General features: G+C 58.9%; 1 protein-coding gene and 1 pseudogene across 2 annotated transcripts in view; both read left to right on the top strand.

Annotated features, from left to right (window-relative positions):
• TTYH3 (tweety family member 3) overlaps positions 1–25,145 on the top strand; it is a 34,030-nt gene extending 8,885 nt beyond the window's left edge. Inside the window, exons 2-15 of one of the 2 annotated variants that reach the window (XM_039467730.2) lie at positions 4,977–5,146; positions 5,308–5,419; positions 5,584–5,804; positions 6,103–6,198; positions 7,687–7,759; positions 8,032–8,107; positions 10,656–10,711; positions 11,378–11,470; positions 15,467–15,559; positions 15,762–15,898; positions 18,693–18,866; positions 19,354–19,429; positions 20,345–20,445; positions 22,049–22,130. In XM_039467730.2, the coding sequence (XP_039323664.1) occupies positions 4,977–5,146; positions 5,308–5,419; positions 5,584–5,804; positions 6,103–6,198; positions 7,687–7,759; positions 8,032–8,107; positions 10,656–10,711; positions 11,378–11,470; positions 15,467–15,559; positions 15,762–15,898; positions 18,693–18,866; positions 19,354–19,429; positions 20,345–20,425 (1,458 nt within the window). In that variant the 3' untranslated portion in view covers positions 20,426–20,445; positions 22,049–22,130. Of the gene's footprint in view, positions 1–4,976; positions 5,147–5,307; positions 5,420–5,583; positions 5,805–6,102; positions 6,199–7,686; positions 7,760–8,031; positions 8,108–10,655; positions 10,712–11,377; positions 11,471–15,466; positions 15,560–15,761; positions 15,899–18,692; positions 18,867–19,353; positions 19,430–20,344; positions 20,446–22,048 lie in introns of both variants that reach the window. The other variant, XM_010331599.3, reaches the window with a different exon arrangement.
• Positions 23,071–25,145, top strand: LOC141584783 (uncharacterized; annotated as a pseudogene).
• Positions 25,146–27,009: the final 1,864 nt, after the last annotated feature.

Below are 27,009 nucleotides of genomic sequence, written 5' to 3'. Positions count from 1 at the left end.
TTGGGGTATACTGGGATCCCACTGGCAGTAGCCTGATCTGGGACAGAGTAAGACTTCAGACCCTGGCTCTCTGTCTGACTAGGTGTTTCCAGAGTGGTGGGGTTTTGTGGGGGCCACAGGGCAGTCAGGGGGAGTCTAGGCTCACAGTGGGAGGGGGCATTCCCAGTGGATACATCGTGGCTGTGGGGCTGCAGAGGCCTGGAGAAGCAGAGGGTGGCCCAGGGCCAAGACCAGGGGGCCTAGGGTGTAGGGAGGGGAATTAAGGCAGCAGGAGGGGGTCGCCCCCAGCCTCCTTGGCACGTGCATGGCACTTGAGTCCTCCCTGAGTGCTCTGCAAAGCCCAGTGTGTAGCTTTCAACTCGCCTGACTGAGCCCTTACATCACTTCCACCATAGACGGAAAATTCCATTTGGTCAGAGCCCAGCTGCTGATCAGACAGTTCCCATTCTTTCTCTGAATGGGCCAGGGAGGGGTGGAGGGGCCGCCAGCACGGTGGAGAAAGGTGGCTGGGCCATCACGGGAATGCCGCTGGACCAGTGCCCCGAGGGAGGCTGCCATCTGGGAATCTGGCTTTGGGAAGTGGGTGCAGAGGTCAGACTGGCCACGGCACATTCCCTGCAGACAGCTGGGCTCAGGCCTGGTGCACTGGGTGCCTGGGATCTAGGGGGGCCTGAAGCAGCTGCCCAGTTTGCTGGGCACCCTGACACCTGGACTCTGAACAGCAGACGAGAACAGGCTCTGCACTGGCAGGGAGGCACCATCTCCTTCCTCAGCTGGGGGAGGCTGAGTGAGGCTGTCCCTGTGCAGGCCCCAAAGCCTGGCCTCTGGCCTCTGGGGGCTGAGGAGTAACGCTCAGTTTGCAGCTGGCCCCATCCAGGCAAGAGCAGAAGAAAGCTGCCTCAGCCAAGTGCGGTGCTCACATCTGTAATCCAGCACTTTGGGAGGTCGAGGCTGGGGTGGGGGGGATCGCTTGAGCCCAGGAGTTCAAGACCAGCCTAGGAAACATAGCCAGACCCTGTCTTTACAAAATTTTTTTTTTTAAAAATTAGGACAGAGGCCAGGCACAGTGACTCACACCTGTAATTCCAGCACTTTGGGGACCAAGATGGCGGATCACCTGAAGTCAGGAGTTCAAGACCAGTCTGGCCAACATAGTGATCTCCCCGTCTCTAAAATACAAAAATTAGCCAGGTGTGTTGGTGCACGCCTATAGTCCCAGCTACTCAGGAGGCTAAGGTAGGAGAATCGCTTGAACGCGGGAGGTGGAGGGTGCAGTGAGCCAAGATCTCGAGCCGCTACACTCCAGCCTGGGTGACAGATACTCTGTCTCAAAAAAAAATAAAGAAAGAAAATTAGCCAGGAGCTGTTAGTATGTGCCTGTGGTCCCAGCTACTTGAGAGGCTGAGGCAGGAGGATCACTTGAGCCCAGGAGGTCGAGGCTGCAGTAAGCTGTGATTGTGCCACTGCACTCTAGCCTGGGCCACAGAGCGAGACCCTGTCTCTAAATTTTTTTTTTTTTTAAATCGTACATTCAGGCCAGGTGTGGTGGCTAAACGCCTGTAGTCCCGGCACTTTGGGAGGCTGAGGCGAGTGGATCACCTGAGGTCAGGAGTTCGAGACCAGCCTGACCAACATGGTAAAACCTCGTCTTTACTAAAAATACAAAATTAGCCAGGTGGGGTGGCATGTGCCTGTAATTCCAGGTGTTTGAGAGGCTGAGGCAGGACAATGACTTGAACCTGGGAGGAGCCAAGATCACACCACTGCATTCCAGCCTGGGCGACACGAGTGCTGCCTTTTCTGCTTTTCTCAGCGCCTCTTACCCTCCAGCAGGCTTCACAGTTCACTTATGATGTTTAGTGCCTGTGTCACCTCACCTTCCTACAGGCGGCCCCGAGGGCAGAGGATACCATCTACAGGGGTCCCTGCATGTGCCTGGTGCCTAGCAGCCTCTCCTCACTGGCCATAGGTGCCCCCTGCCCGCTGTGCCTGGGCATCAGCCCTCCGCACCAGGGCAGAGCAGTCCAAGGAACGGGCTTGCCTCACCTAGATCCTGTTTGGCCAGTGTTTATCTCACCGTGCCTCCATTTTCTCATCTGCCAAATGGGAGTGGGTGGCTCTGGCGCCGCTCAGGAAGTGATTTGCACCTGGGAGCCCTTTGATGTGCACCGATGCCCTGAGTTCTGGGTGGACATGCCAGACTGGTGGCTACGGAGGCCACAGCCAGGTACCTGTTTAGGCTTTGTGTGCTTCATGTCTGACACCTGCTCTCCCAGTCCCCAGCTCCTCACCCCAGGAGGAGTGTCTCTGTGAGTCCCAGATGTGGGGTGCATACAGACAGGCTCTCCTGGAGTCATGCCCCGCATGAGCCCGGGGTCGGGGGAGTGAGCAAAGGTGACCCCAGTCAAGGACTGGGGAGCCTCTGCAGGTGGAGAACAGAGGGAGGGCTCGCTGGAGGAGTCTGGCCAGCCCAGGGCCAAGATGGGGCTGGTTGCCGTGACCCCCAGGCCATGGGAGCCTAGGGGATGCCCCATGGATGGAAGTGCAGACGTGAGTATGGGTCCACTGGAGCTCTGGCCCCCAGGGGCACGGTCAGCTGCCCCACTGGTCTGTTCTGCCCTTGGCCTCTGAGCTACAAGGAGGGTACTGGCAGGGCCTGTGGTCACAGCTGGTGGGGTTAGCATCTCTACTCCATGCTCAACCCCACATAGGCCAGGCCAGACCCGGGGACCCCAGAGTGTTGATTTTCCAAGTTTATGGATGACCCACTGTGTGTACAGCTTGGGCCTGGGCGTGGTGCTGGGTGTTAATGTGAACTCCTGACCCCATGTGACCGGACTGTCTCTACCTCCCTGTGTGATCTTGGGCAAACCCTACTGGGACCTGAGGATCCCTCTGTGACTTGAGCTCCCTGGACCGTGAGACTGTCCTGAACTGATTCAGTTTCAGCGGCTGTGGTGGCCTGCCTCCCGAGGGTTGGGGTGGGCTCAGGGCCCAGAAGTCCTCATGCCATTGCAGGGGCGGTAGGCACCTGTGTATGGCTGAAGGAGTGGGAGGGTGCCCGCCCCCAATGCTCTGCAGTACCCAGATTGCTGGCTGCTGGGCAGCTGTGGACACACTGGCATGGCTTTGGACCATGATGGCTCATTTCTGGGTGTGCCGAGTGGTTGGTCAGCACCTCCCTGGCCAGGTGGAGATGGAAAGGCCACCTTCAGGCGTGGGCGTCTGCCGGCGTCCTGGAGGGCAGGACACACCATCCTTCCACTGCCTGGCAACCGTCTCCTGGGAGATCCAGCAACAGTCCCAGTGCCCACTGTGGCTGAGCCCTTATCCCAAGGGGGGCCAGGCAGGGGACCATCTGCCCCAGCAGCTCCCAAGGCTGGGGCCCCTGAGGGCCACATTGCTGAAGTGTTGTGATCCAGGGAGGGAGGTGTTTCTCTACAGCAGTGCCAGTGAGGGCAGTGCAGGTGTACCTGGTGGCCCCCGCTGCTGACACCCCCTCACCCATAGACACCCCCCCACCCATGGACACCCCTGAGTTAGCCTCTGGGTGGTCCCTGGCCCCATGATGAGGCACAGCCCTGTGGGCACAGGAATTGTGTGGAGGTTCTGGAGCACTGAGCCGGGGGCAGGGCTATGCTGAACCCAGGGACCTGGGGTTGCAGGGCCTGCGTGCTTTCTCTGTAGCTTCTCTAAAGCCCAGTTTCCTTGTTGATGAAATGGGGGTAAGAGTGCTTGGCCAGGCAGACTGAGTGCGGTGCCAGAAGGGACAGCTCTGGGGACACGTTACGCTCCCTCCCCGAAGCGGATGCTCAGGAAATGTCACTGCTGCATCAGTTTAGCCACTTCCTGTGGGGTTGCCCAGCCTTGGGACGGGAGGGCTCTTGTGTCTGTTCTGTGGTCTGTCTTTTGTGTTCAGAGACCTGGGGAGAGCCACGCCAGAAGGCCATGCTTGGAGCCAGACAGGGCTGTGTGTCTGGTGGGGTAAACGTATGCAGCCTGCGTGGGTGGTGTCCTCTGGGGCAGCCCTGGCCAGTGACCATGGCAGTGTGGGACCAGCCCCACCATCTCATCCAGTGTGGGGGGACTCAGTGGGCAGTGCCCACCCGAGTGCAGCTTCTCAGTGCACAGACCCCAGACAGGATCAGGTTCCTGATGGGCATCTTCCATGTTCACCCCTCAGAAACTTTCATGGCCAACAAGTGGGGGTTCAGCCCCCCCCCACAGACTCCCCACTTCCCTACCAGTGGGGTAGGGAAAACCTCAGCACTATAGCTGGGGTGGGGGATCCTGCCAGGACTGATGTAGGAGAGTTCTGGGCCTGAATTGAGGATGGGCCCTGGGGTTCTGGGGTGTCTCAGGCTGGGGGTGAGGACAGGAGCTGATGCTGGCAGCCCCTCCCCAGGGCTCGCTTCTTCAGGGGACAGCAGCACTTCATTCTACAGAAGAGAAACCAGGCTTGGTGAGGCGGAGGGACCTCCTTAGCGGGGCTGTGGCTGCAAGGACACTGGTTCACCAGACTGCTGGGTCCTCCTTTGTCACCCACATTCTCTGGCTACCTCCACCCAGTGTCTCTCCTTGGTGCCTGGTGGGGCAGACATCCTGAGCACCTGCTCTGTACTCTGAGGACCCAGTGGGGAGGGGACAGGTGGCCTAGCCGGAGACACGGAGGCCTGGAAACTGGAGGCCAGGGTCCACCTGGCCCCTCCTAGTGGCTTTGGAGTCTTGATGCCGTACAGCGTTGAAGATGGCGAGACCGGGGTCGCAGGTGTGGGGTCCAGACCTGGGTAACCGCAGGTGCATCACTGAGGTGGTGGGAACCTCCATACCTCACCTACAAGTTGGGGATGGGGCCCACCTCCCAGGGCTGGGAACAGGATTAAATGGGAGTCTGCGAAGGTCCTTGCTGGGGCTGGGCGTGGCACTCTGGGCCTGGGGGTCCACCCCCTCCAGCACCGCCTCCTGCCCGCCCGCAGGCGCTGCTGCTGTTGGGGGCCGCTGCCCTGGCCTGCCTCGCCCTGGACCTCCTCTTCCTGCTCTTCTATTCCTTCTGGCTGTGCTGCCGGCGGCGCAAGAGCGAGGAGCACCTGGACGCCGACTGCTGCTGCACGGCCTGGTGCGTCATCATCGCCACGCTGGTGTGCAGGTGAGCGCGGTGGGGCGGGGCCGGAAGGCGGGGCCAGAGGGGGGGGCGGTGTTTCCCTAGGGGGCGGGGCTAGAGAGGACGGGCCGAAGGGGCGGGGCTGGAGTGTGGTCGGGGCGGGGCCACAATATCAGGCCCCGCCCTCACGCTGCCGCTCCCTCCAGCGCCGGCATCGCGGTGGGATTCTACGGCAACGGGGAGACCAGTGACGGCATCCATCGTGCCACCTACTCGCTCCGCCACGCCAACCGCACGGTGGCCGGGGTCCAGGACCGCGTGAGTGGCCGCCGAGTTGGGGCTGGGGGCGCTGTTGCTGCTCCTGAACTCCACGTCTGCGCGAGGCCGGGCGGGGCAGCCGGGGCTGGGGCTGTGCAGGAGGGGCCCAGCCTCTGGGGCACGGAGGGCAGGCTCCCGGCCTCACGCCCGCGGGTCTGGCGCAGGTGTGGGACACGGCAGTGGGGCTGAACCACACGGCGGAGCCCAGCCTGCAGACCTTGGAGCGGCAGCTGGCCGGGCGGCCCGAGCCCCTGCGAGCCGTGCAGCGGCTGCAGGGCCTGCTGGAGACATTGCTGGGCTACACGGCCGCTATCCCCTTTTGGAGGAACACCGCGGTGTCGCTGGAGGTGCTGGCGGAGCAGGTGGATCTCTACGACTGGTACAGGTGCGGCCGGGCCCTCTTCCCTGCCGGCCCCACCGGGCAGGCATCACCCTCCTTGGGCCAGTTTTGCTCTCAGCACTAGTAAATGAGGCCTGATGGGTGGGGGGCCCAGGGCCACTGGTCACAGGCAGCGGCTGGAGTTTCCCTAACAGGAGCCTTTCTCAAGAACTGACACCAGTCCTTAAGACCCAGACCCTCTGAATGCCCTCCCATGTGCCAGGCTGCTGGCCTCAGCTCCCCTTGGGACCCCACTCCCTGGCCCCGAGTCTGTGCCCTGGCCCACTCCCAGGTGTGCCTGCAGGTGGCTGGGCTACCTGGGCCTGCTGTTGTTGGACGTCATCATCTGTCTCCTGGTGCTGGTCGGCCTCATCCGCAGCTCCAAGGGCATCCTCGTGGGGTGAGTCTGGGGGCCTGAAGCGGAGGGGCAGGGCCAGGGACCATGGCACCACCTGCCCAACCCCTTTTGCAGTGTCAGCCACAGGCTCTGTGGCGGGGGCTGAGCAGGACCTCCTTGCTCTGGGTCTGCTCTGAGATGCCCCTTCCGTGCCTGTGGCCTGTGCCCCTGTGGCCACTGTCCCGGTACACCTGCCCCCAGCCCTTGGTTTCCTGTGAGAGTCTGCACATGCGGCACTTGTAGCCCAGGACCTGAAACAACTTGCCCAGGTCCCTGAATGCCCTGGGCCACCCAGATACCAGGCTGGGGCCCTTCCCCCACCCCTTCCATCCTTGGCCATGGGGCAGCCTGGGTTCCAGCCCCGGTTCTGGCTCACCAGGAGGGTGACCTTGGGCAGGTGGCTCTTTAGTGTTGGGCCTTGGTCTCCTTGTTGGGAAGGCGGAGAGAGTGTCAGCTCCTCCGTGAGAGGTGAGGTGTTGTCACTGCCCCTCACTGCACAGCTGCATGGCCATGGCTGGTGTCTCCCTGGGCCAGGCCCAGGAGAGATGGGAAAACACCCAGCCTCCCCCTACATGGCACTCACAGGCCACAGAGAAGTGGAGTAAGGGAAAGGTGCCATGGGCCACAGGTGACAGCACCCTGAAGAGGAAGAGCTGGGGTGGGGGGGGTGTAGGCCGGTGGGGGGTACTGGCAGGTTGGGGGAGTGCAGGTGGGTGGGGGGGTGCTGCTGCATGCTATGCCCAAGGAGACCCTTGAGAGGAGGGATTGAGTGAGGACCCTAAGGAGCAAAGGATGCCTGGACACACGAGGAAGGATAACAGTGTGCAGGCCTGCTGTGGGGTGTGGGGGGCACGAGGTGGGGTGTGGGGGGTCCACAGTGGGGTGTAGGGGTCCCACAGTGGGGTGTAGGGCCTGCACTGGGGTGTGTTTAGGGGACCTGCACTGGGGTTTGGGGGACCCGCAGTATAGGGGGAAGTGCCTGCAATGGGGTTTGCACAGGGTCCTGTGTGTCTGGATCAGAGGGAGCCAGATGTGGGTGAGGTGAGGGAGAGGCTGGTGGCCTAGCAAGAGCACCCAGTTGCTGAGCGAGAGTTCAGCACAGGAGGGCTTGGTCTGGCTGAGGTTAGCAGGCCCCTTGGGCTGCTACGTGGGCAGCAGGATGCAGGGACCCGCGTAAAGGGGGACACTGTTGCCTGCTTGGGACCTGAAGAGGGAGCTCGGGGCCAGGAGGGGCAGGCCCCAAGAGCCACCTGGCCTTCCAGTCCTGCTTCCGGCTCGGAGCTCTCGGAGCCCCACCCCTCCCAGGAGAGGGCTCCATCTGGGCCCTGGGCTGTGGGCAGCTCTGGCTGAGACCAGGCCATTGGAAGAGCCCCAGTTCCTGTGTGGGCTGACCTCTGTTGTGCACTGGGTCCCATCTTCTGGCCTGCAGTTCAGCAGGTGACATGCCCCCAACACTGGCCTGGGGCTGCTGACTGGCTATCTCTGCCCCAGGGTCTGCCTGCTGGGAGTCCTGGCCCTGGTCATCAGCTGGGGTGCGCTGGGCTTGGAGCTGGCTGTGTCCGTGGTGAGTGGCAGAGGGGGTGCAGCCCCGGCTGCTGGACCTGGGCACTGGGGGAGGGATGAAGGAAAGCCACACTTCTTCCCCCGCATCTTCCCCGGCTACCGAGTCCCGAGAGCAGTGTTGCCCTGCCATGGGCACAGTGTACCTGCGATCCCAGATTCACAGTCTACCTTCCTCAGTGGAAAGCAGACTCCAGGGCCAGGGGTTCTACCCCCGAGAGCTTCCCTTTAGGCTCAGCGTGGTCACCCCCTCTCGCTCGCCCACGCCCATCCTAGGGCTCCAGCGACTTCTGTGTGGACCCCGACACCTACGTGACCAAGATGGTGGAGGAGCACTCGGTGCTGAGTGGGGGTGAGTCTGCGTCCGAAGCTGTGTCAAAGTGGGTTCCCCCTGGGGTTGGGCTGAGCCAGGAGAGCAAGGTGGCTGACGCGGAGGTGCCCCTGCCCTGTGGGCCCATGGTCTCAGGGAGACAGGTCCCAGGCCGGGACGCTAGTGAGCAGACTGGACCACCTTTCCCAAGTGGGAGGCTTTGTAAAGAATGACAGGAACTGTGAGACCTGTGGTGCCTGGGGTGATGGGTGCCCATGGGGCGGAGGAAGGGGCAGGTGACCCAGGGCTGCTTTGAGCAGGTGGGCAGAGGAGGCCAAATGGGTGGCGTTGAAGTACAATTAGAGGGCCAGACACCATAGCTCACGCCTGTAATCCCAGCACTTTGGGAGGCGAAGGAGGGTGGATCACCTGGGGTCAGGAGTTTGAGACCAGCCTAGTCAACATAGTGAAGCCCCATATCTACTAAAAATACAACAATAAGCCGGGCATGGTGGTGGGTGCCTATAATCCAGCTACTCCAGCGGTTGAGGCAGGAGAATCACTTGAACCCAGGAGGCAGAGGTTACAGTGAGCTGAGATTGCACCATTGCACTCCAGCCTGAGCAATCAGCACGAAACTCCATCTCAAAAAAAAAAAAAAAAAAAAAAAAGAGCCAGAGGATGTTACATTTTTGCAAGGTCCCCGAGGCAGGAGGCAGACCCTCGGGGGGAGGGTGGGAGGCCAGTGGGGCTGAGTCACTGTGGTGAGCTTCGCTTTTTTCCAGGGGGAGGCCATTGGAGAGAGGGAAGCAGGGTAGAGACTTGACCTATGATTGAAGGTCTCTTTCAAAGCATCCTCAGGCCTCCGGGTTTATAAGAGGGGGTGAAGGGCATGCCTCAAGCAGGAGAGAGCAGGGGCTTGAATAAATGGAGCAAAAGGTGGTCAGGGATGGGCTTTGAGGGTGGAGCCAGAAGGACTGCCTGTCAGTTAGATGTAGGGATAGAGGGGGAGCAGTTCACGTTGATGGTCTCAGCAGCTCTGTGCTGCAGGGCCGTGAGCTGTACTGCGGGTCGGGGAGCAGGTCTGGAGCTGGGGGGCAGGGAGCTGGGCCATTGGGAGTTGCAGCCCCCTTGGGAGGTTTGCGATGTGTGTCGGACGTCGCAGAGGCAGGTGGATGTGGGAATCTGGAGGTTGGGGTGCTGTCAGTTTAAGCTTCTCTGGGCCCCCATTCTGGAAGTATTGTGTGTTCCCAAGTAGAAACTAGAAGGCCTGCCCCTATGGGGGTGGAGACACTGAAAGATCTTGAAGTGCTCCCTCCTGTCAGGGACCATCCTGCCACCCTTTGTCCCTGGAGGCCACAGGATTCCCTTGTGGGCAGGTTTTTTACCTCCCTTTGTTGAAGGAACCACTTCCACCAAAGCCCGAGTCTCCTCAAGGAGGAAAATTAATCTGCCCCCAACTCACTTTGTCCTGAGGAATGAGGGTGGAGGGGTGGACTGGCTCTGCTGAGGGCCGGGGTGGGGCTGGTGACCACTCAGTGGCACCAACCACTGTTCTTGGCCCCCCTGCCATCAGCCTGACCCCTCCAGGTCCCTACTGCTGGCGGCCTTTGGGGGTTTCAGCAAGTATGAGCAGCCCCCGCTACACATGTACATGTACAAATGTAAGCGTGAGCTCCAGCCTGCGGGCCATATAGCCCCTCCCAGAAGGCCAGCCAGGCTTCACTGCACAGGCGGCCAGACAGCAGGGGCTTGAATAAATGGAGCAAAAGGTGGTGAGGGATGGGCTTTGAACACCAGGAGAACACCTGGTGTTCTCCTGTTTCTAAATACTTTCATCATTTTTTCAACTTTTAAAAACATTTTTTTAATGTTCTTTGATAATTGGAAGAACTGAACTTACAGAGTTCAGAAAGTAGATCCCAGCAAGGGTCAATGTGTAGGGACCCTGGCTTGATGGGAGTACAGACCCCACTGCCACACACACAGACACACAGACACATATGCATGTACGTAACTGGATGCAGACACATGTGAAGACATATGCACACACAGACATGCACACACATGCACACATGTAAACACATGCACATAGGCATGCATGCACATGTAAACACGTACACAGACACATTCATGTGTAAGTAAACATGCAGACACATGCATGTGTATCAACAGGTGCATGCAGACATGCAGGCACATATGTGAACATGCATACAGGTGTGCCCTGAAGATATGTGTGCAGACACCTGCACACATGTAAACATACATGCCCATGTGCCCTGGAGACATGCGTGTAGACACAGGCACACGTGTAAACACACATGCAGATTTGCCCTGGAGACATGAATGTAGACACATAAGGGCACATGTACACAGACATGCCCATGTGTCCTGGACACATGCGTGCAGATGCATAGACACACGTGTAAACAAATGCAGATGTGCCCTGGAGATGTGTGTAGACATAGGCAAATCTGTAAACACACATGCAGATGTGCCCTGAAGACATAAATGCAGACACATGCTCACATGCACACAGTTGCATTGGGACAGTCATCGTGGTTCAGCCTGCCCTGACGTCTCTCCGCAGACATCCTGCAATACTACCTGGCCTGCTCACCCCGCGCCGCCAACCCCTTCCAGCAGGTGAGAGCCTGGCCTGGCCTGGGAAGTTGGGACTGAGATTCTGGGAGAATCTGAGCACGTTGCTCTGTGCAGAGGGGCCCCGAACAAGCGAGCACACGTGGTGCCTGGTTCCTCAGCCTGCAGGACTGGGGAACTGGGGGAGGGAGCTGGACAGAGGCTGTGTGGATGTCACCAACAGCCCCTGGGATTACCACGCCAGTCACCTGAGTGCAAGCCTTTCGGGGTGACCCGCTCAGTGCACCCGCATTGCCAGGACTCCTTTTGCTCCTTGGGTTGGCCTTGTCGGGGGGAGAGGCAGGAGGAGCCCCAGAGATGCCTCTGTAGCATGTTCCAGCATCATGGTGGGGGGGTTTGAAGTGGTTGCCACACAAGCTGATCAAGCCCTGTACACACTGCCTGTCATTGCACAGTGCCTGCAGGACCTTTTGAGTCCTGAAGGTCCTGTCTGTGCTTTGCTTGCTTGTGTGGGTACGTGGTTGGCTGTTACCACCTCAGGGCTCTGTGGTCTCTGGGTGTGTCCCTGGGAAAGCAAGGGTCGGGAGTGCCCGGTTGGCCTCCAGGGCAGATCCTTGACAGCCTCCTAGGCTGGACACCTTGCTGGTGGTAGGGAGGGAAAGGTGGGTGGGCCCAGCGGCCCCCATGGACTCGGTCTCCTCTCTGGAGCAGAAGCTGTCGGGCAGCCACAAGGCGCTGGTGGAGATGCAGGATGTCGTGGCTGAGCTCCTGAGGACCGTCCCCCGGGAGCAGCCGGCCACCAAGGTGAGGGGCTGCGGGGCAGGCGCTGGGGCAGGCAGGGGCCCTTTTTTCTCAGCATGAAAGAAATTTGAGGTGCAAACACAGCTCAGGGCAGATTTGGAGAAGGCACCAGGCTGGCTGAGTAGGGACCTGGTGGCAGTGGGTGCGGGAGGCGTTTCCTCTTTCCTCCCCAGCCCTTGCTGCATTAGGCCTCTGTCTTCCCCTTCCTCCCTCCTTCATTCCTTTTCCTTGGGAATTTTTGGTAGGTTATAAAACATTTATTTTGAGACAGGCTCTTGCTATGTTGCCCAGGTGGGTCTCAGGGCTGGGATGACAGACTTGAGCCACCACACCCAGCTTTTAAAAAATAACTTTATTCTTTGTTTAAAAACTAATATGAGCTCCATATATATATATTTTTTAATTTGAAGAAAATGGAAAGAGATGAAGGAAGAGAATAATAGAATCATATCCATTCTCAGGGTGAATGTCCTGGGGGGATTCTGGAAATTGGAGGGGATTATTGTTTTTCTCTGTAATGTTCTGGGCCAGGCATTTCTACATTAAAATATGTTTTAAAAAATTAAAAATATGCGGCCGGGCGCGGTGGCTCAAGCCTGTAATCCCAGCACTTTGGGAGGCCGAGGCGGGTGGATCACAAGGTCGAGAGATCGAGACCAACCTGGTCAACATGGTGAAACCCCGTCTCTACTAAAAAAAATACAAAAAAGTAGCTGGGCATGGTGGCGCGTGCCTATAATCCCAGCTACTCAGGAGGCTGAGGCAGGAGAATTGCCTGAACCCAGGAGGCAGAGGTTGTAGTGAGCCGAGATCGCGCCATTGCACTCCAGCCTGGGTAACAAGAGCGAAACTCCGTCTCAAAAAAAAAAAAAAAAAAAAAAAAAAAAATTAAAAATATGGCCAGGCGAGGTGGCTCATGCCTGTAATCCCAGCACTCTCAGAGGCCAAGATACACAAATCTCTTGAACCCAGGAGTTTAAGACCAGCCCGGTCAATGTAGGGAAACCCCGTCTCTACTAAAACTACGAAAAGTAACCAGGTGTGGTGGTGGGTACCTGTAGTCCCAGCTACTTGGGAGGCTGAGGTAGGAGAATCGCTTGAATCCAGGAGGCAGAGATTGCGGTGAACGGAGATTGCATCACCGCACTCCAGCCTGGGCAACAGAGCGAGACTCCATCTCAAAGTATAAAATAAAAACTAGGCCAGGCATGATGGCCTGTGCCTGTAATCCCAGCACTTTGGGAGGCCGGGGTGGGTGGATCACGAAGTCAGGAGTTCGTGGCTAGCCTGGCTGAGATGATGAAACTCCATCTCTACCTAAAATACAAAAGTTAGCGGGGCTCGGTGGCAGGCACCTGTAATCCCAGCTACTTGGGAGGCTGAGGCAGGAGAATCACTTGAACCCAGGAGGTGGAGGTTGCAGTGAGCTGAGATGGCGCCACTGCACTCCAGCCTGGGCGACAGAGCAAGACTCTGTCTGGTCAATAAATAAATAAATAAGTTGCCCTGCTCTTGATAAAACCCGAATCTCTTTGGAGGTGTTTGGTCCCCCCGTAGGGATCCCTATCTCTGCACACACCCCCAGCACTGGGGATGAGAGGGAAGAGTGCGGCTGTGGGCACAAGCGTGGTTCTCAGACTCCATTTGGGAGCAGTTGGCCCCTCTCTAAGGAGCTCTTTACAAAGCTAAAAGCAAACAAATGAATCTACACACACAGGGCAGGCGGTGGCGCTCATGCCTTGCATCCAGCACTTTTCGGGGCTGAGGCAGGGGGATCACTTGAGCCCAGGAGCTCATCCTGGGCAACATAGCCAGACCCCATTCTACAAAAAACACAAAAATTAGCTAGGCGTGGTGAAGCATGCCTGTAATCCCAGCTACTCGGGAAGTTGGGGTGGGAAGATTGCTTAAGCTTGGGAGTTCAAGGCTTCAGTGAGCTGTGATGGTGCCACCTCACCCCAGCCTGGGCAACAGAGCAAGACCCTGTCTCAAAATACACACACACACACACACACACATTTATACATATATATATATATATATATATATATATATATATATATATATTATGCACATGTATAAATAAAAAATGAAAAGTAAAAATTATACACACAGATACACACATTACTTTGAATTAAAGTTACTTTTTAGAATTTCTGTTACAGCTAGAGTGCCCTCTTGGCGTTTTTGCATTTGAGTGGGTAGGGAGGGGGATTGGTTTCCTGGGGCCCCCATAGCAAAGCACCCCAGACAGGGCAGGCTCTTGGCGGGGCCAGGTTCTTCCAGGGCCTCCCTTTTGCTTGCAGATGGCGTCTTCTGCTGCCTTTGTAGGGCCAACTCTGTGGGTGTCTGTGTCCTGATCTCTTCTTTTTATTTTAGTCTTTTTTTTTTTTTTTTTTTTTTTTTAAGACAGAGTCTTATTCTGTCACCCAGGCTGGAGTGCAGTGGCACAATTTCGGCTCACTGCAACCTTTGCCTCCTGGGTTCCAGCGATTCAGCTGCCTCAGCCTCCCGAGTAGCTGGGATTACAAGTACCTGCACCACGCCTGGCTAACTTTCCTCTTCTTATAAGGACATGACCCATGTGACCTTGGTTTACCCTCAACACCTCTTTAAAGGTCCTGTCTTCAAATGCAGTCCCTTTCTGAGGTCCTGGGGGTTAGGACTGCAACACAAGAATTTTGGAGGCATTGTTCAGCCCATAACAACAGGCTCTATTATCCCGAAATGCCTTTCTTTCTTTCTTTCTTTTTTTTTTTGGAGACAGGGTCTCCCTCTATCACCCAGGTTGGAGTGCAGTGGCCTGATTTCAGGTCACAGCAACCTTCGTCTCCTGGGTTCAAGCGATTCTCCTGCCTCAGTCTCCTGAGTAGCTGGGATTACATGCATGCACCACCCCACTCAGCTAATTTTTGTATTTTTAGTAGAGACGGGGTTTCACCACATTGCCCAGGCTGGTCTCAAACTCCTGACCTCAGGTGATCTTCCCGCCTCGGCCTCCCAAAGTACTGGGATTACAGGCATGAACCACCAGTCCCAGCCCCAAAATCCATTTCAGGATTGTAGTGGCTCCTTAGAAAACATGCTGTAGGCCAGGCATGGTGGCTCATGCCTGTAATCTCAGCACTTTGGGAGGGTGAGGTGGGCAGATCAGGAGGTCAGGAGTTTGAGACCAGCCAGACCAACATGGTGAAACCCTGTCTCTATCAAAAACACAAAAATTAGCGGGGCATGGTGGTGCACACCTGTAATCCCAGCTACTCGGGAGGCTGAGGTAGGAGAATCGCTTGAACCCAGGAGGTGGAGGCTGCAGTGAGCTGAGATCATGCCACTGCATTCCAGCCTAGGAGACAAAGGGAGACTCCATCTCAAGAAAAAAAAGAAAGAAAGAAATTTAAAGAAAAGAAAATGAGCTGTAAAAGGCAGCACTGGGCCAGTCACTGCTCCTGCGGAGTTGCCGTCATCCTGGCTGTGCTTCTGTGCGGTCGTCTCTCTAGGCAGGTGATAGCGCTGGCAGTGTCTGCACAGGTCACACACACGTGAGCACCCGAGAGTGGACAGACACATTACAGAATCACGCTCACTCTGCATGGAGAGTTTTGTCAGTTAACATGAGACATTTCCCTTGCCTTTAACTGTTCCTTGAAATAAGACTTTTAAAAGCAGAGCAGGTCTGTGTCAGTAGACACATGGGGGGTTCACTGTCTCTCCCATTACAACAAAAGGGGGTCTGTCTTTACGTAGTGGTGCCCACACTGGACAGGTGCTCCCGGGTCCTTGTGTCCTTGATGGGCCCCATGAGTCTGGGAAGGGGCCTGGGGTCACCATTTCTCAAGGTCTCGAGCCCTCAGGTCCTGCACTGAGACCCCAGGGTGGAGGGTATCTCAGTGGCAGATTGTAGAGTAGAGGGAGACCCGGGGGCTTCCAAGGCGGGGCAAGGCTGTCTTAAGGCCCCCCTTCCAAATGAAGTGCTGACCTCCTGTGGTGCATGCCCCCCAGGACCCCCTCCTCCGTGTCCAGGAGGTGCTGAACGGCACAGAGGTCAACCTGCAGCACCTCACCGCCCTGGTGGACTGCCGCAGCCTGCATCTGGTGAGAGGCAGGGCTCGGGGCAGGGTCGTGATGGCTTGGCGGGTAGGAACAGGGGAGCTGCTGCTCAGGAGGATGGGGACCTCCCAGCAGACAGTGGGTCCTCAGCCCAGCCTCTGGGGGGTGGTCCAGGCCACTGAGGCCCACTCCAAGGGCCTCACGCTGCCCCTTCCCCCCTCCCCATCTCTGGATCCTACGGCCTCAGGACTACGTGCAGGCGCTGACCGGCTTCTGCTATGACGGTGTGGAGGGACTCATCTACTTGGCCCTCTTCTCCTTCGTCACCGCCCTCATGTTCAGCTCCATCGTCTGCAGCGTCCCGCACACCTGGCAGCAGAAGAGGTGAGGGGTTCTAGGGGTTGAGGGAGCTTGCCCCAGGCCATGTGGCATGCAGGACGTTCAGGGGCATGCATTTATGGACACCTGTATGCCAGTCCCAGAGGAGAGGGACAGACACCTCCTCACCTCACGACCCTCCCTAGGTTTCTGTGGTATCTCTGAGGCTGCTGGCTCCCAGGTGAGCACCTGCATTTCACAGGAGGAAAACAACCTGGAGGAGCGCCCAGCCTGGGTCTCGGGAGTCTGGAGTGGGCAGTGGGGAGGACTGGGGTCTCCTGCCCGCCACCCTGAGAGCCGGCCTCAGACTCTACTCTGTGCTCCCTCCCAGGCAGGCGTTCACCCTTCCCCTTCCCCGCTGCCATGGGATGCAGGTGCACAGAGCTGTGGGGGAAAAGGTCAGTGTTTAGTCCCCAGGTGGCTGTGGCCTCCAGCTACGTGACCCCCAAGAAGCCAGCTCCCCTGGAGCCACTATGTCCTTACTTTTGAAGTGGGGATCCTGGTGGCCCCTGCCTGAGTCTCCCCACTCAGTACTGCATTGCATGGTGTTTGGGGGTGACAGGCTCCTTCCCTTGCTGGGGCTCCCATGGCTTACCTTTGAGACCTCCACCTCCCCTCCCACTTGAACTGTGGCTACTGCTTGGTGGCCCAACATGGATGGTGGGTAGCTCGGCTCAGATTTCTTACTTTTGTCTGGATTTCTGTTATTTTCCCTTGTGATGGTGATTGTGATGCTGCCAGTGATAATGGTGGCGATGAAGGTGATGGTGGTGATTGTGGTAGTGATGGTGATGGTGGTGATGGTATTGGTAATGATGGCATTGGTGATGGTAATAATGGTGATGGTGGTGATGGTGATGGTGGTAATGATGGTAATGGTGATGATTGTGGTAGTGGATGGTGATTGTGATGGTGATGGTGGTAATGGTAATGATGGCATTGGTAATGGTGGTAATAATGGTGATAGTGGTAGTAGTGATAATGGTGATGGTAACAATGGTAGTGGTGATGGAGGTGGTGGTGATGATGGTAATGATGGCTTTGGTGATGGTGGTAATAATGGTGATGGTGGTGGTGATGGTGATCATGGTGGTGGTTGTGGTGATGGTGGTGATCATGGTGGTAGTGGTGGTGATGGTGATGGTGGTTGTGGTTGTGATGATGGTGATAGTGATGGTGATGATGGTGACAGTGATTATGGCGATGGCAGTGGTGATGTTGGTGATGGTGGTGGTGGTGATGGTGGTGATCATAGTGGTGGTAGTGGTGGTGATGATGGTTGTGGTTGTGGTTGTGATGATGGTGATAGTGATGGTGATGATGGTGGCAATGATAATGGTGATGGCAGTGGTGATGGTGATGGTGGTGATCGTGGTGGTGGTAGTGGTGGTGATGGTGATGGTGGTTGTGGTTGTGGTTGTGATGGTGATAGTGATGGTGACGATGGTGTCAATGATAATGGTGATGGCAGTGGTGATGGTGATGGTGGTGGTGGTGATGGTGGTGATCGTGGTGGTGGTAGTGGTGGTGATGATGGTTGTGGTTGTGGTTGTGATGTGATAGTGATGGTGATGGTGGCAATGATAATGGTGATGGCAGTGGTGATGGTGATGGTGGTGGTGGTAATGGTGGTGATCGTGGTGGTACTGGTGGTGATGGTGATGGTGATGGTGGTTGTGGTTGTGGTTGTGATGATGGTGATAGTGATGGTGATGATGGTGTCAATGATAATGGTGATGGCAGTGGTGATGGTGATGGTTGTGGTGGTGATGGTGGTGATCGTGGTGGTGGTAGTGGTGGTGATGGTGATGGTGATTGTGGTTGTGGTTGTGATGATGGTGATAGTGATGGTGACAATGGTGTCAATGATAATGGTGATGGCAGTGGTGATGGTGATGGTGGTGGTGGTGATGGTGGTGATCGTGGTGGTGGTAGTGGTGGTGATGGTGATGGTGGTTGTGGTTGTGATGATGGTGATAGTGATGGTGATGATGGTGACAGTGATAATGGTGATGGCAGTGGTGATGTTGGTGATAATAGTGATGGTAGTGGTGATGGTGTCAGTGTTAACAAAGATGGTGGACATAGGGGAGTAGATAAGAGCATAGCCCTGAACTCACAGGGCTAGATTCAGATCCTGTTTCTATCCTTGCTTATTGTATGATGTGGGCAAGTCACTTAACCACCCTGGGCCTCCATTTCCCTCACTGTAGAAAGGGAGTTGTAAGAGGACACAGCTGGAGTGTCGAGGGGACACTCAAGCCACTGCATATGAGAGACGTGGCTGGTGGCCACCGCTCAGCCAAAAGCTACCACTGTTCTGCTTCTGAAGTGCTCGCCACCAGGCAGCCCACCCTGTGTCCCATCTGGGACCTCATGGGGCGTGGAGGAGCTCCAGAGTGCCAGAGGCCTGCACAGAGTGGAGTATGGAAAGCCAGAGGGCAGCAAGGCCAGGAAAACTGGCTCAGGCCACCCAAGGGTGCAGTTGGGCTGTGCAGAGCCAAGAGGCACCCCAGCCTCCTGTGCCCTCCCAGGAGGGGCCTCACATTTTTCTTTCAGTAAGCAGACAGCAAGCCTTGCCATGCTCAGGCTGCGGTACAGGGCCTGGCACTCGGGTGATCACACAGGGGCGGGGCTGGACGAAGAGCTGAGTGACCAGCCTACAGTCCCACATGCAGTATGCACACAGCCAAGCTAGGCCTGGAACCAGGAATGTCTGTCTGCACCAGAGCAGACCCTCAGGGGTCGCCAGCTCCTTCCTGCTGGGGCCTTAGCTGGTGCTGCATGTCCCTCCTCGCAGAGGCCCTGACGAGGACGGGGAGGAGGAGGCCGCTCCGGGGCCACGGCAGGCGCATGACAGCCTCTACCGTGTCCACATGCCCAGTTTGTACAGCTGTGGCAGCAGCTACGGAAGTGAAACCAGCATCCCGGCCGCGGCCCACACCGTCAGCAACGCCCCAGTCACTGAGTACATGTGAGTTGAGGGGGGCAGGCACCCAGGCTCACTTGGGGAGCCCAGTAGGACCAGCAGGCACATCAGACTTCTAATGCAGCTGAGAACGTGGATCCAGGTTGGGACTAGCTTGAGGGAAGGCGCTGGAGAAGGGGCAGTGTCTGGGCATTGAGTGCCTCCTGCCCCAGGTGGACTCGGTCCAGGGGCCATGGGGATGCCACGTGGTCAGATGGAGGTTCTGTGTCCAGGACACAAGGACAGGTGGCTCAGAGGGAGTGGGCTCTGGCCAGGCCAAGGTGGGCAGGGGGCTCTCTGTGAGCCCTCTCTGAGCCCTTTGTTACTGTGCTTGGTTCATGGGACCCCCAGTGAGAACAGATGTGCCCACCCATGTGAAAGTCAGGATCAAAGATGGGGGTGTCAGGCAGGCTGGGTGGGCACAGCTGGGCCACCTCCAGGGCCCCCCGTATGGCCAGCAGTCCCTCACAGCCTCTCTCCCCTCATGCCTCAGGAGCCAGAACACCAATTTCCAGAACCCCCGCTGTGAGAACACCCCACTCATTGGGCGTGAGTCCCCGCCGCCCTCAGTAAGTCTTGGGGCAGGAGGGTGGATGGGGTGGCTGCTCAGCCTTGGGGGCCTGCTGTTGCACTGTGTTGGCGGGCTGGTGTGGCACATGCAGCCAGTGTGAGCTCTAGGGGCAGCTGTGAGCCGCCACCACTGGTGTTCCAGGGAGCTCTTCCCAGCTGGGACCTCTCTGCAGGGTGTCCAGCATGAGTAGACCGGGCTGGGTGGGCCTGCTAGCTCCTCTCAGGCAGCCTTAGAGTTCCCTGGGGCCAGAGGGCAGCCTTGGGGCCAGCCACCCAGCACATCAGCTCTCAGGCCCTTTCTTGGGGAAGGCAAGCAGGTGGGTGGGCAGGTGTGACCCCACTGCAGCCCTCCCAGCTCCTGGGCACGGCCCTGCACCAGGCCCTCCCTGGCCTCTTACCCTCCATTTGCTGTCCCTTCTGGATCCATGGGGTGCCACTGCTCCAGTTCCCAGGGGCCCTGGCTCTGCCTCCTTTTCTTTTTCTTCCTTGAGTCTTTTCCTGAGTGTCTGTTCCAGCCCTGGTGTGCCCTCTGGCATCTCAAATAAGACACAGGCAGGAGGGAACAGAGTGCCCAAGAGAAGGAGCTTGTGGCACAGTGGAGGGACCGGGGAGGAGGGGGCCGGGCTACCAGGACAGGGCTTGAGAGGCCAAAGGCTGCCTTGCTCAGAAATCCCCATCCTGTGTGGCTGCTGCCGTTGTCACCAGCAGCACAGAGCTGGGCCTGGGGTGTCTGGGAGGGGCCAGGCCTGTGAGGCTCAGGCCATCCAAGTGCAGGCCCAGTCCCACTGCCATCGTCATCCTCGCCATCACACGGCCCCGTAGCCCCCTCCCAGCCCCGCACCCTGGAGTTGAGGCTGCGCTCTCTCTCTCTCTCTCTTTCTCTCCTGCACCCCACCCACCCCGGGCCCTCCTAGCGCTATCTGGCTGCCCTGGACTCTGGCAGCCACGCGGGCTGGCAGTTTAAGCCCATGGACAGCGCCCGAACGCTGTGGTAGCTGTGCCCTCAGAGCGACAGGTACTGACCCACCGGGTCCCCCACCCCGCACGGCCGCCCGCCTGCGCCTCCCGCCTCCGCCCTGCACTCACTGCCGCCCTCCCGTTGGCACTGGCCCGGGGCTCCATCCATCTGGCTCCTGTTGGCAGGGACAGCTCTGAGCACCTTGGCCCAGCCAGAGACTTCTAATGCCGGCCCTGGGCCCGCCAGCCTCACAGTGAGGTTGGCAAGTCCCCTTCCAGGCTCCCCCAGCCCAGCTGCTTGGCCTCTGGGGACTCTGCCACCAGCTCCAAGTGGCCCTAGCCCCTCCTATCACCTCCCAGTGAGGAATCCATGCACCCAGACCCCTGTATGCACCTGGGCCCCTGGGCGTGTGGCCGGCTGGCCCTACCCTAGAGGTGCTGCCTATGTGTTGGGGCGTGCACATGGAAGGGCATGTGCCCACGAGCACGCAAGCTTGGCCCCACAATGGTGGGGGTGCCTGCTTGGACTCCTTCAGGGGTCTGGGTGGCTGCCCCGTCCTGTCCTGCTCCCACCCCACCCCGTGCTGCATGTCCATGGAATGCCGAGGCTCCGGGCCATGGCTCCTCCCTCCCACCCCCTCCATGGCTGCCTCACAGGCTGTGTGAAACCTAGGTGTCCTAGGAGGGCTTTTGGGGACCTGGGGAGCTCTGTGCCTCTGAGTCTGGGGACTGTGGGAATGGGCCTGGGGCCCTGGAGTTCTGGAGCCCACCTGGATTGGGGGCTGGCCTGCCTGGCCTCCTCACTGCTGCTGGCCCTTAGCACGTGCCAGGCATGTGGGTCCTTCGCACTGTCTGGCCTCAGCACATGCCTCATGCATGTGGGTTTCTCTGAGCAAACACATGCACTCTCTTGCACACTCCCATGCACATAAGACCTTCATATTCCTGGCTGGACAAGGGCAGCCAAGATGTGCAGGCCGGCTGCAGAGCCAGGCACACGGCAGCACCCACTGCAGCCGTCTCTGTTCCCAAGTCCGAAACCCAAAAGGAGCCCGCACTTGGGTCCCTGACGGGAGTTGGGGGGCTGCATTGCTTCAGCCTCCTGTGTGGCTTAGGGGTCCTCCTTCCATGGCATGAAGGGGTGGCCCAGGGGATGTCCTCAGGCTGGGCTCTCCGTACTCCTGTGGGCGGTGGCCTGGCTGCAGGAGGACCTAGCCCTGGGCCCAGAGGAGGCCTTGGCCTGTCCCTGGAGGGCGGCTGGTGTGTGTCCTTCAGGTCCTGGGGGTGTAGGGTGCGGGAGAGGCCTTGGAGCTGTGGCTCCTGGGGGTGGCAGAACTCTGTCTGGCCTAACACCCAAATGCTGCTGATGTGGGCTTGAGGGGCTGTGTGTACACCCCTCCTCAGAGGAGACGTCCCCTGCCCTGAGCCAAGCGAATTGGAGGCTGCCTCTCCCTCAGCCCCAGCCAGGCCTACAGCACAGGCCCCCCCAGCCAACAGCACCTCCCGATCCCTTCCTTATAGGCTCTGCCAGGGCACCCTGTACTGTCCCATTCTGCTCCTAGGGCTTCTGGCTTAGCCAAGTGAGGACCATGAGGAGGACACCCCTGACTGTGTGTGCCGTGCAGGGGCCCTGCTGACGCCTCTCCCTTGTCTTCCTCCAGTACACCTCCAGCATGAGAGCCAAATACCTCGCCACGAGCCAGCCTCGCCCCGACTCCAGCGGCAGCCACTAGACGGCGCCCAGCAACCACCCACCCCATGTGCCAACTGCCCCTCCCATGCCAGCACTGCCACTTCCACCCGGGCCACCTGCCGGACCCTCCCTCGCACGCCGCGCCAGGCCCGCCCCGGACGTGTCTGCAGGCCGCTTGCCCTCCTCTCCCCTCCCCACAGGGGCACAGTGGAGACGAAGGGGCTCCAGGCCTGTACCCCCAACTCGGGTCACACCTGAACGCTGCTGCCAGCCGACGCCCCAGCCCTGCACGCCACCCACTGTCCCAGCACGCTCCCTCTGCAGATGGCCGCCGCACCCCCAGCCCTGGCCGCACCTGACCTGTGCTGTCTCCGCCCGGCCCTTCCCTCCGCAGCTCTCCTTCCTCTGCCTGGCACTTCTGTGGACCCCTTCTTAGTTCACAGGCACCACTGGGCCGCTCTGTGCCGGCACCCGCTGGTCACAGAGGGACAGGGGCATGTGCCATCTACTCATCTCTGCCCTTTGGTTCCCCCTGAGGTCCCTCTGCGTGCCCATCTCTCTGCAGTGCCCTCCTTGCCTGTGCAGCCCACCCACCCACAGGCTTAACCCTCCTGCCAGCTGCCAGAGGCCCCTTCCAGCAGGGCACCTCTCCATCGCCCCAGCCTCACTCTCTCCCTCAGCACCTGCCTTGTCGGAGGCCCTAGCCCTCCATGGACAGACAGTAGGGGCCATGTGGAGCTGAAGCCACTCACCTGCCACCCAGTGCTGGCTGCCTTCTTGGTGCCAAACCCCCTCCCCCCACCCAGAGACTGGGCAGCTGTGTCTGGTTTGTTCTTTGCACTAACCACATTTGTCATCTCTAGGGCAGGCCGGGGCTGCTGGCCGAGGGGACCGCTAGCACCCCCTTCCCTCCCTTCTTGGTTCCATTTCCATCCGTGACAGGTACAGCGTCCGAGGAACCGGGCCTGAGGGGCTGGACCCAAGCTGGCAATGAACGTCCCTCAGCCTCTGCTGCCCCACTTGGGACTAACCACTAACCTCACCCCCCGCCTCCACGGGTGTCCCTGGCTGGCCCAGAGCCGGCAGTGTGAGCCCAAGTCCGGACTGGAGCGGAGGCCAGAGCAGCTGGCTGGGAGTCAGGGCTGCAGTAGCATTTCTTCAAGGGGTGCTTCAGGGGGTGCCATAGACTGACAGGCAGCCCAAGGGCCTGGACACCCCTCTCCAGGCAGGTGCTGCCCCAGGAGGACAGTCCTTGGGAATCAACCTCCCATGGGCTTTGGACTGAGGTCCCTGTGGCCTCAGTCTCCCTCCCCGTAAAGTGGGAGCGAGGCTTCCCTACGGTGCTTTTGGCTTTAGTGTACGATGTTTGCTGTGCTTCCTGCCGTGGAGGGCAGAGCCACCCCAAATCAGGATCAGACATTCTGCCACTCCTGGCCCCAGCCCTGGCCCAGCCAGCCCAGCCCACGAGGCTCAATGCCTGTGCCAAGGCCGGGGCCAGTCAGAGGGCAGCTGGATGGCCACATGCAGGGGTCAAGGCCGGGCCCAGCAGTTTACAGATGTATGGCTCTTCCTCCTGGAGCAGCCAGCAGCTACCTGGACCAGAAATGTCCTCATCCCCTCCCTGGGGCCAGGCTCTGCCCTGCCCTTCCTCTGTGAACCCCTCCTTTCTTTGTGCTGGTGTCTGGGACCAAAAGGGATATGGGAGGGCAGAGTGGGGAGGGGAGTCCATGGGCCAGGGGCCCCAATCCTGGGTGTCTGAGCTCCCTGGGCATGACCAAACCTCAGTGGAGGGGTCTCTGCTCCAGGCCCTGCCCAGCTGACATTCTGAGCCTCCTCGGAGGCCCCGCCACAGCCAATCTGCCCAGTCTTTCCTCTGGGCTTGACCTGCCAGGGGAGCTCTCCAGCCTGGGGTTGAGAGGGATGCCCTGGCACCCTGACTTGGGTGCCAGCCAAGCGCCCCACGACCACTCAGAAGCACAAATGCTGTCCGTGGCCGCAAGGCTGCCTGCCAGGTGAATGGACATAGCATGAGAGGCGTCGAGGCGGGGGCTTCGAGCTTCGTGCTGTCTCGGGACTCCTGACCATGGTGTGCGTGTGTGCCCGTCTGTGACGAGGTTGAAGAAACGAAATGGGGAAAATCAAAAGGGGTTCAAACCCCACCTCAGTAGGTGGAGGGGAGCGCCTGCCATTGGTTGTCTTTTTGTTCTGAGTTTTCAGTGCCGTGTTCCTAACTACCCCATCCTGTGACCTCACCACACCTACTGGGGGCATCTGGCCGGCACCTGCTGCCGTGGCCAGCCCCCACTCTCACCCTGTACAGGGGATCTTGCAGGCCCCAGGCCCACAGCCTCATTGAGAGGACAGGGTGGCCCTGGGGACAAGGGGGAGGAGCCCAGGGGCTTACCACACTGAGGGGGCTCCTCAGCAGGCATTTACTACCCTGGGCTCCCCACCCCCCCGAGTGTTGTGGCAAGGTTGGTAGTGAACAGGCCTGATTAGGAGCAGCCCCTGGCCCATTGCCCACCCACCCATCTCACTATGCAATTCGAGTTCCAAGCACCATTTGCTCCTCCCCTGAGGCCAGCTCTGCCCAGCCCTGGGAGGCGTGGTGAGGCAGCCCCTGGACCCCAGACCTCCAGACGGGGCAGGCTGGGGACGAGGCCCTCTCCTGTGGGATCTTTGTTTTGTGTTTAACCATAATGGTTGTGTACTGAACCACTTCATATTTGTTATATATATAATATATATAATCTCCTTAAGACTCGGCCTCCCGGTTTACCCCCGGCCCGGGCATCTGACCTCCCCCACCCCAGTGTGACTTAACATCCAGGAACTGAGGCCTGAACCATTTTGCATTTCCCCTTCCTCCAGCCTCCGTAGGGCCATGGCTGTATGTACTGTCGCTGTGTTTTTCTGTTTTTTAGAACTGGGTTTGGGGGCTGATTTTTATTTCTTTGGGGGCTTTATTTTTCTTGGCAAATACTAAATATCTCGTCAATGTAATTTCTGTGGTTTCTATTCAGCTTGGGTTTCATGTTTTAAAATAAACAAATTTTAAAAAACAAGCCTCTCTTTCTGAGCTGCTTTGGCTCCCGCCCGGCCGCTAGTAGGGAGTCTGTGGCCCCAGGCAGAGGCAGTGGGGGCGCAGAGGGGACACTGAGGGCGGGGCGGACCAGGTCAGCTCGGCAAGGTGGGCTGGGCGGGGCCTCTCGGGATTGTGGGCGGGGCGCTGGGGTGGGTGGGGCTTCTCGGGGTTATGAGTGGGTCTCCAGGGGTGGGCGGCTTCTCGGGGTTATGAGTGGGTCTCCAGGGGTGGGCGAGGCCTCTTGGAGTGAGTGGGCAGGGATCTCGGGACAGCTTCTTTAGGAATGGGTGGGCGGGGCCTCGGGACTGTGGGCACAACACGAGAGGCCCTCAGGGGGTGGAGTGGGCGGGGCCTCTCGGGGTTGTGGGCGGGGCGCCGGAAAGGCCCTCAGGGGATGGGGTGGGCGGGGCCTCTCGGGGTTGTGGGCGGGGCGCCGGGGAAGGGTCTCCAGGGATAGGGTGGGCAGGGCTTTTAGAGTGAGGGCGAGGGCCTTGGAAAATAGGTGGGCGAGGAGCTGGGAACAGGATCTCGGGGGATGGAGTAAGAGGAGCCTCTCTGAGCGAGTTGGCGGGGCCACGCTCGCTGGGTGGGCGGTATCTCGCGGGCGCAAGGCCCTTGCTGACCCGGTGGCTGTGTGCGAAGCAGCGGTGGATCCGAGCTGGGAGTGCTGATCCGACCGACATGGTAAAAGCCTCACTTTGCTGTCTGCACTTGCACTGCCAGGGGCCGGTGGGGACCGGGATCGCTGTGGAGAGGCCCCGCCGGCCCTCAGGAGAGGTGAGGGGCCTGGCCTGCAGCACGGATGGTGGAGGGGTCGAGAGGCCAGGTGGAAGCAATGATGGGTTTCAGGACGAGCTCTTCCTGAGCCCCCAGTGCAATCACTCTCCGTCCTTCCAAAAGCAGCACCGAGGCGGGTTCCCGTGCTCCCTGGGCTGGGGGTCCTCTCCTGGAGGCCCGCACAGGGTCTACGTGTTTCAAGGACCCCTCCCCAGACACACACACCCCAGGCTCCTGCTGAGAAGCAAGCTTGGGAAGGTACATAACCCCGCGATAACACACCCATCTCACAGGCTGATGTTAGGACTCCCTAAGTTGGGGGAGGCCCCTTTTGACCAGAGGAGCATTTGTCTCCCATGCCTGGGTGCACAGGCTTGGGAATACAGGTGGCGAGGGCACCTGTGGGCACCGTGTATGTGGGGCAGGGGCGTCCGCTAGGCAGGGCCCCTTCCTCCTGCCACCAGCACACACCAGCAGCTTTGCCCAGTGTGCTTGGATTTGACCTTGGCTGCTCCAGGGTGGGACCCAGGACAGGCCAGCTCTGAAGGAAGGCCGCCGAGCTCCCCAGAGTGGGGACACCAGAGCTCTGAGGCTTCTGGGAGTCATGTGATAAGGCACATCTGGGGCTAGGAGCCTATAAGGCGAGAGCCCCAGCCTTGGAGCAAGAGCCAGTGGCCACAAGGGAAAGACCCCAGGCATGTCCTGCCCCTCTCAGATCTCAGCCCCCCGTCTCTCTGTCAGGAAAGGCAGAAAACAATATCCTGGTTCATCGCAGGGCAGGGGTGGGAGGGTTGGCAGGGTGGCATACCCCTCATTCAGTGTTTCTAAGTTCAGCCACTGTCTGGGCACTGGAGTGCACCCAGGGAACCAAAGGACAAAGGGCTTTGCCCTCAAAGAGAAAGGGCTCTGCTCAGGTGGGAGAAAAACGGCAAAATTAACCAGCAGATGATAAACATGTGAGAACATCCTGCAGGAAAACGATCGTGGTGGAGGGATCGGGAGGGCGGGGACAGGGGTGTTAGCCAGGTGCAATTTCTAATGGTCAGGAAAAGCCTCCCTGAAAAACT

Source organism: Saimiri boliviensis, chromosome 1 (assembly GCF_048565385.1).
Source record: "Saimiri boliviensis isolate mSaiBol1 chromosome 1, mSaiBol1.pri, whole genome shotgun sequence".
Lineage (NCBI taxonomy): Eukaryota > Metazoa > Chordata > Mammalia > Primates > Cebidae > Saimiri > Saimiri boliviensis.
This window is presented reverse-complemented; position numbering and strand designations above follow the sequence as displayed.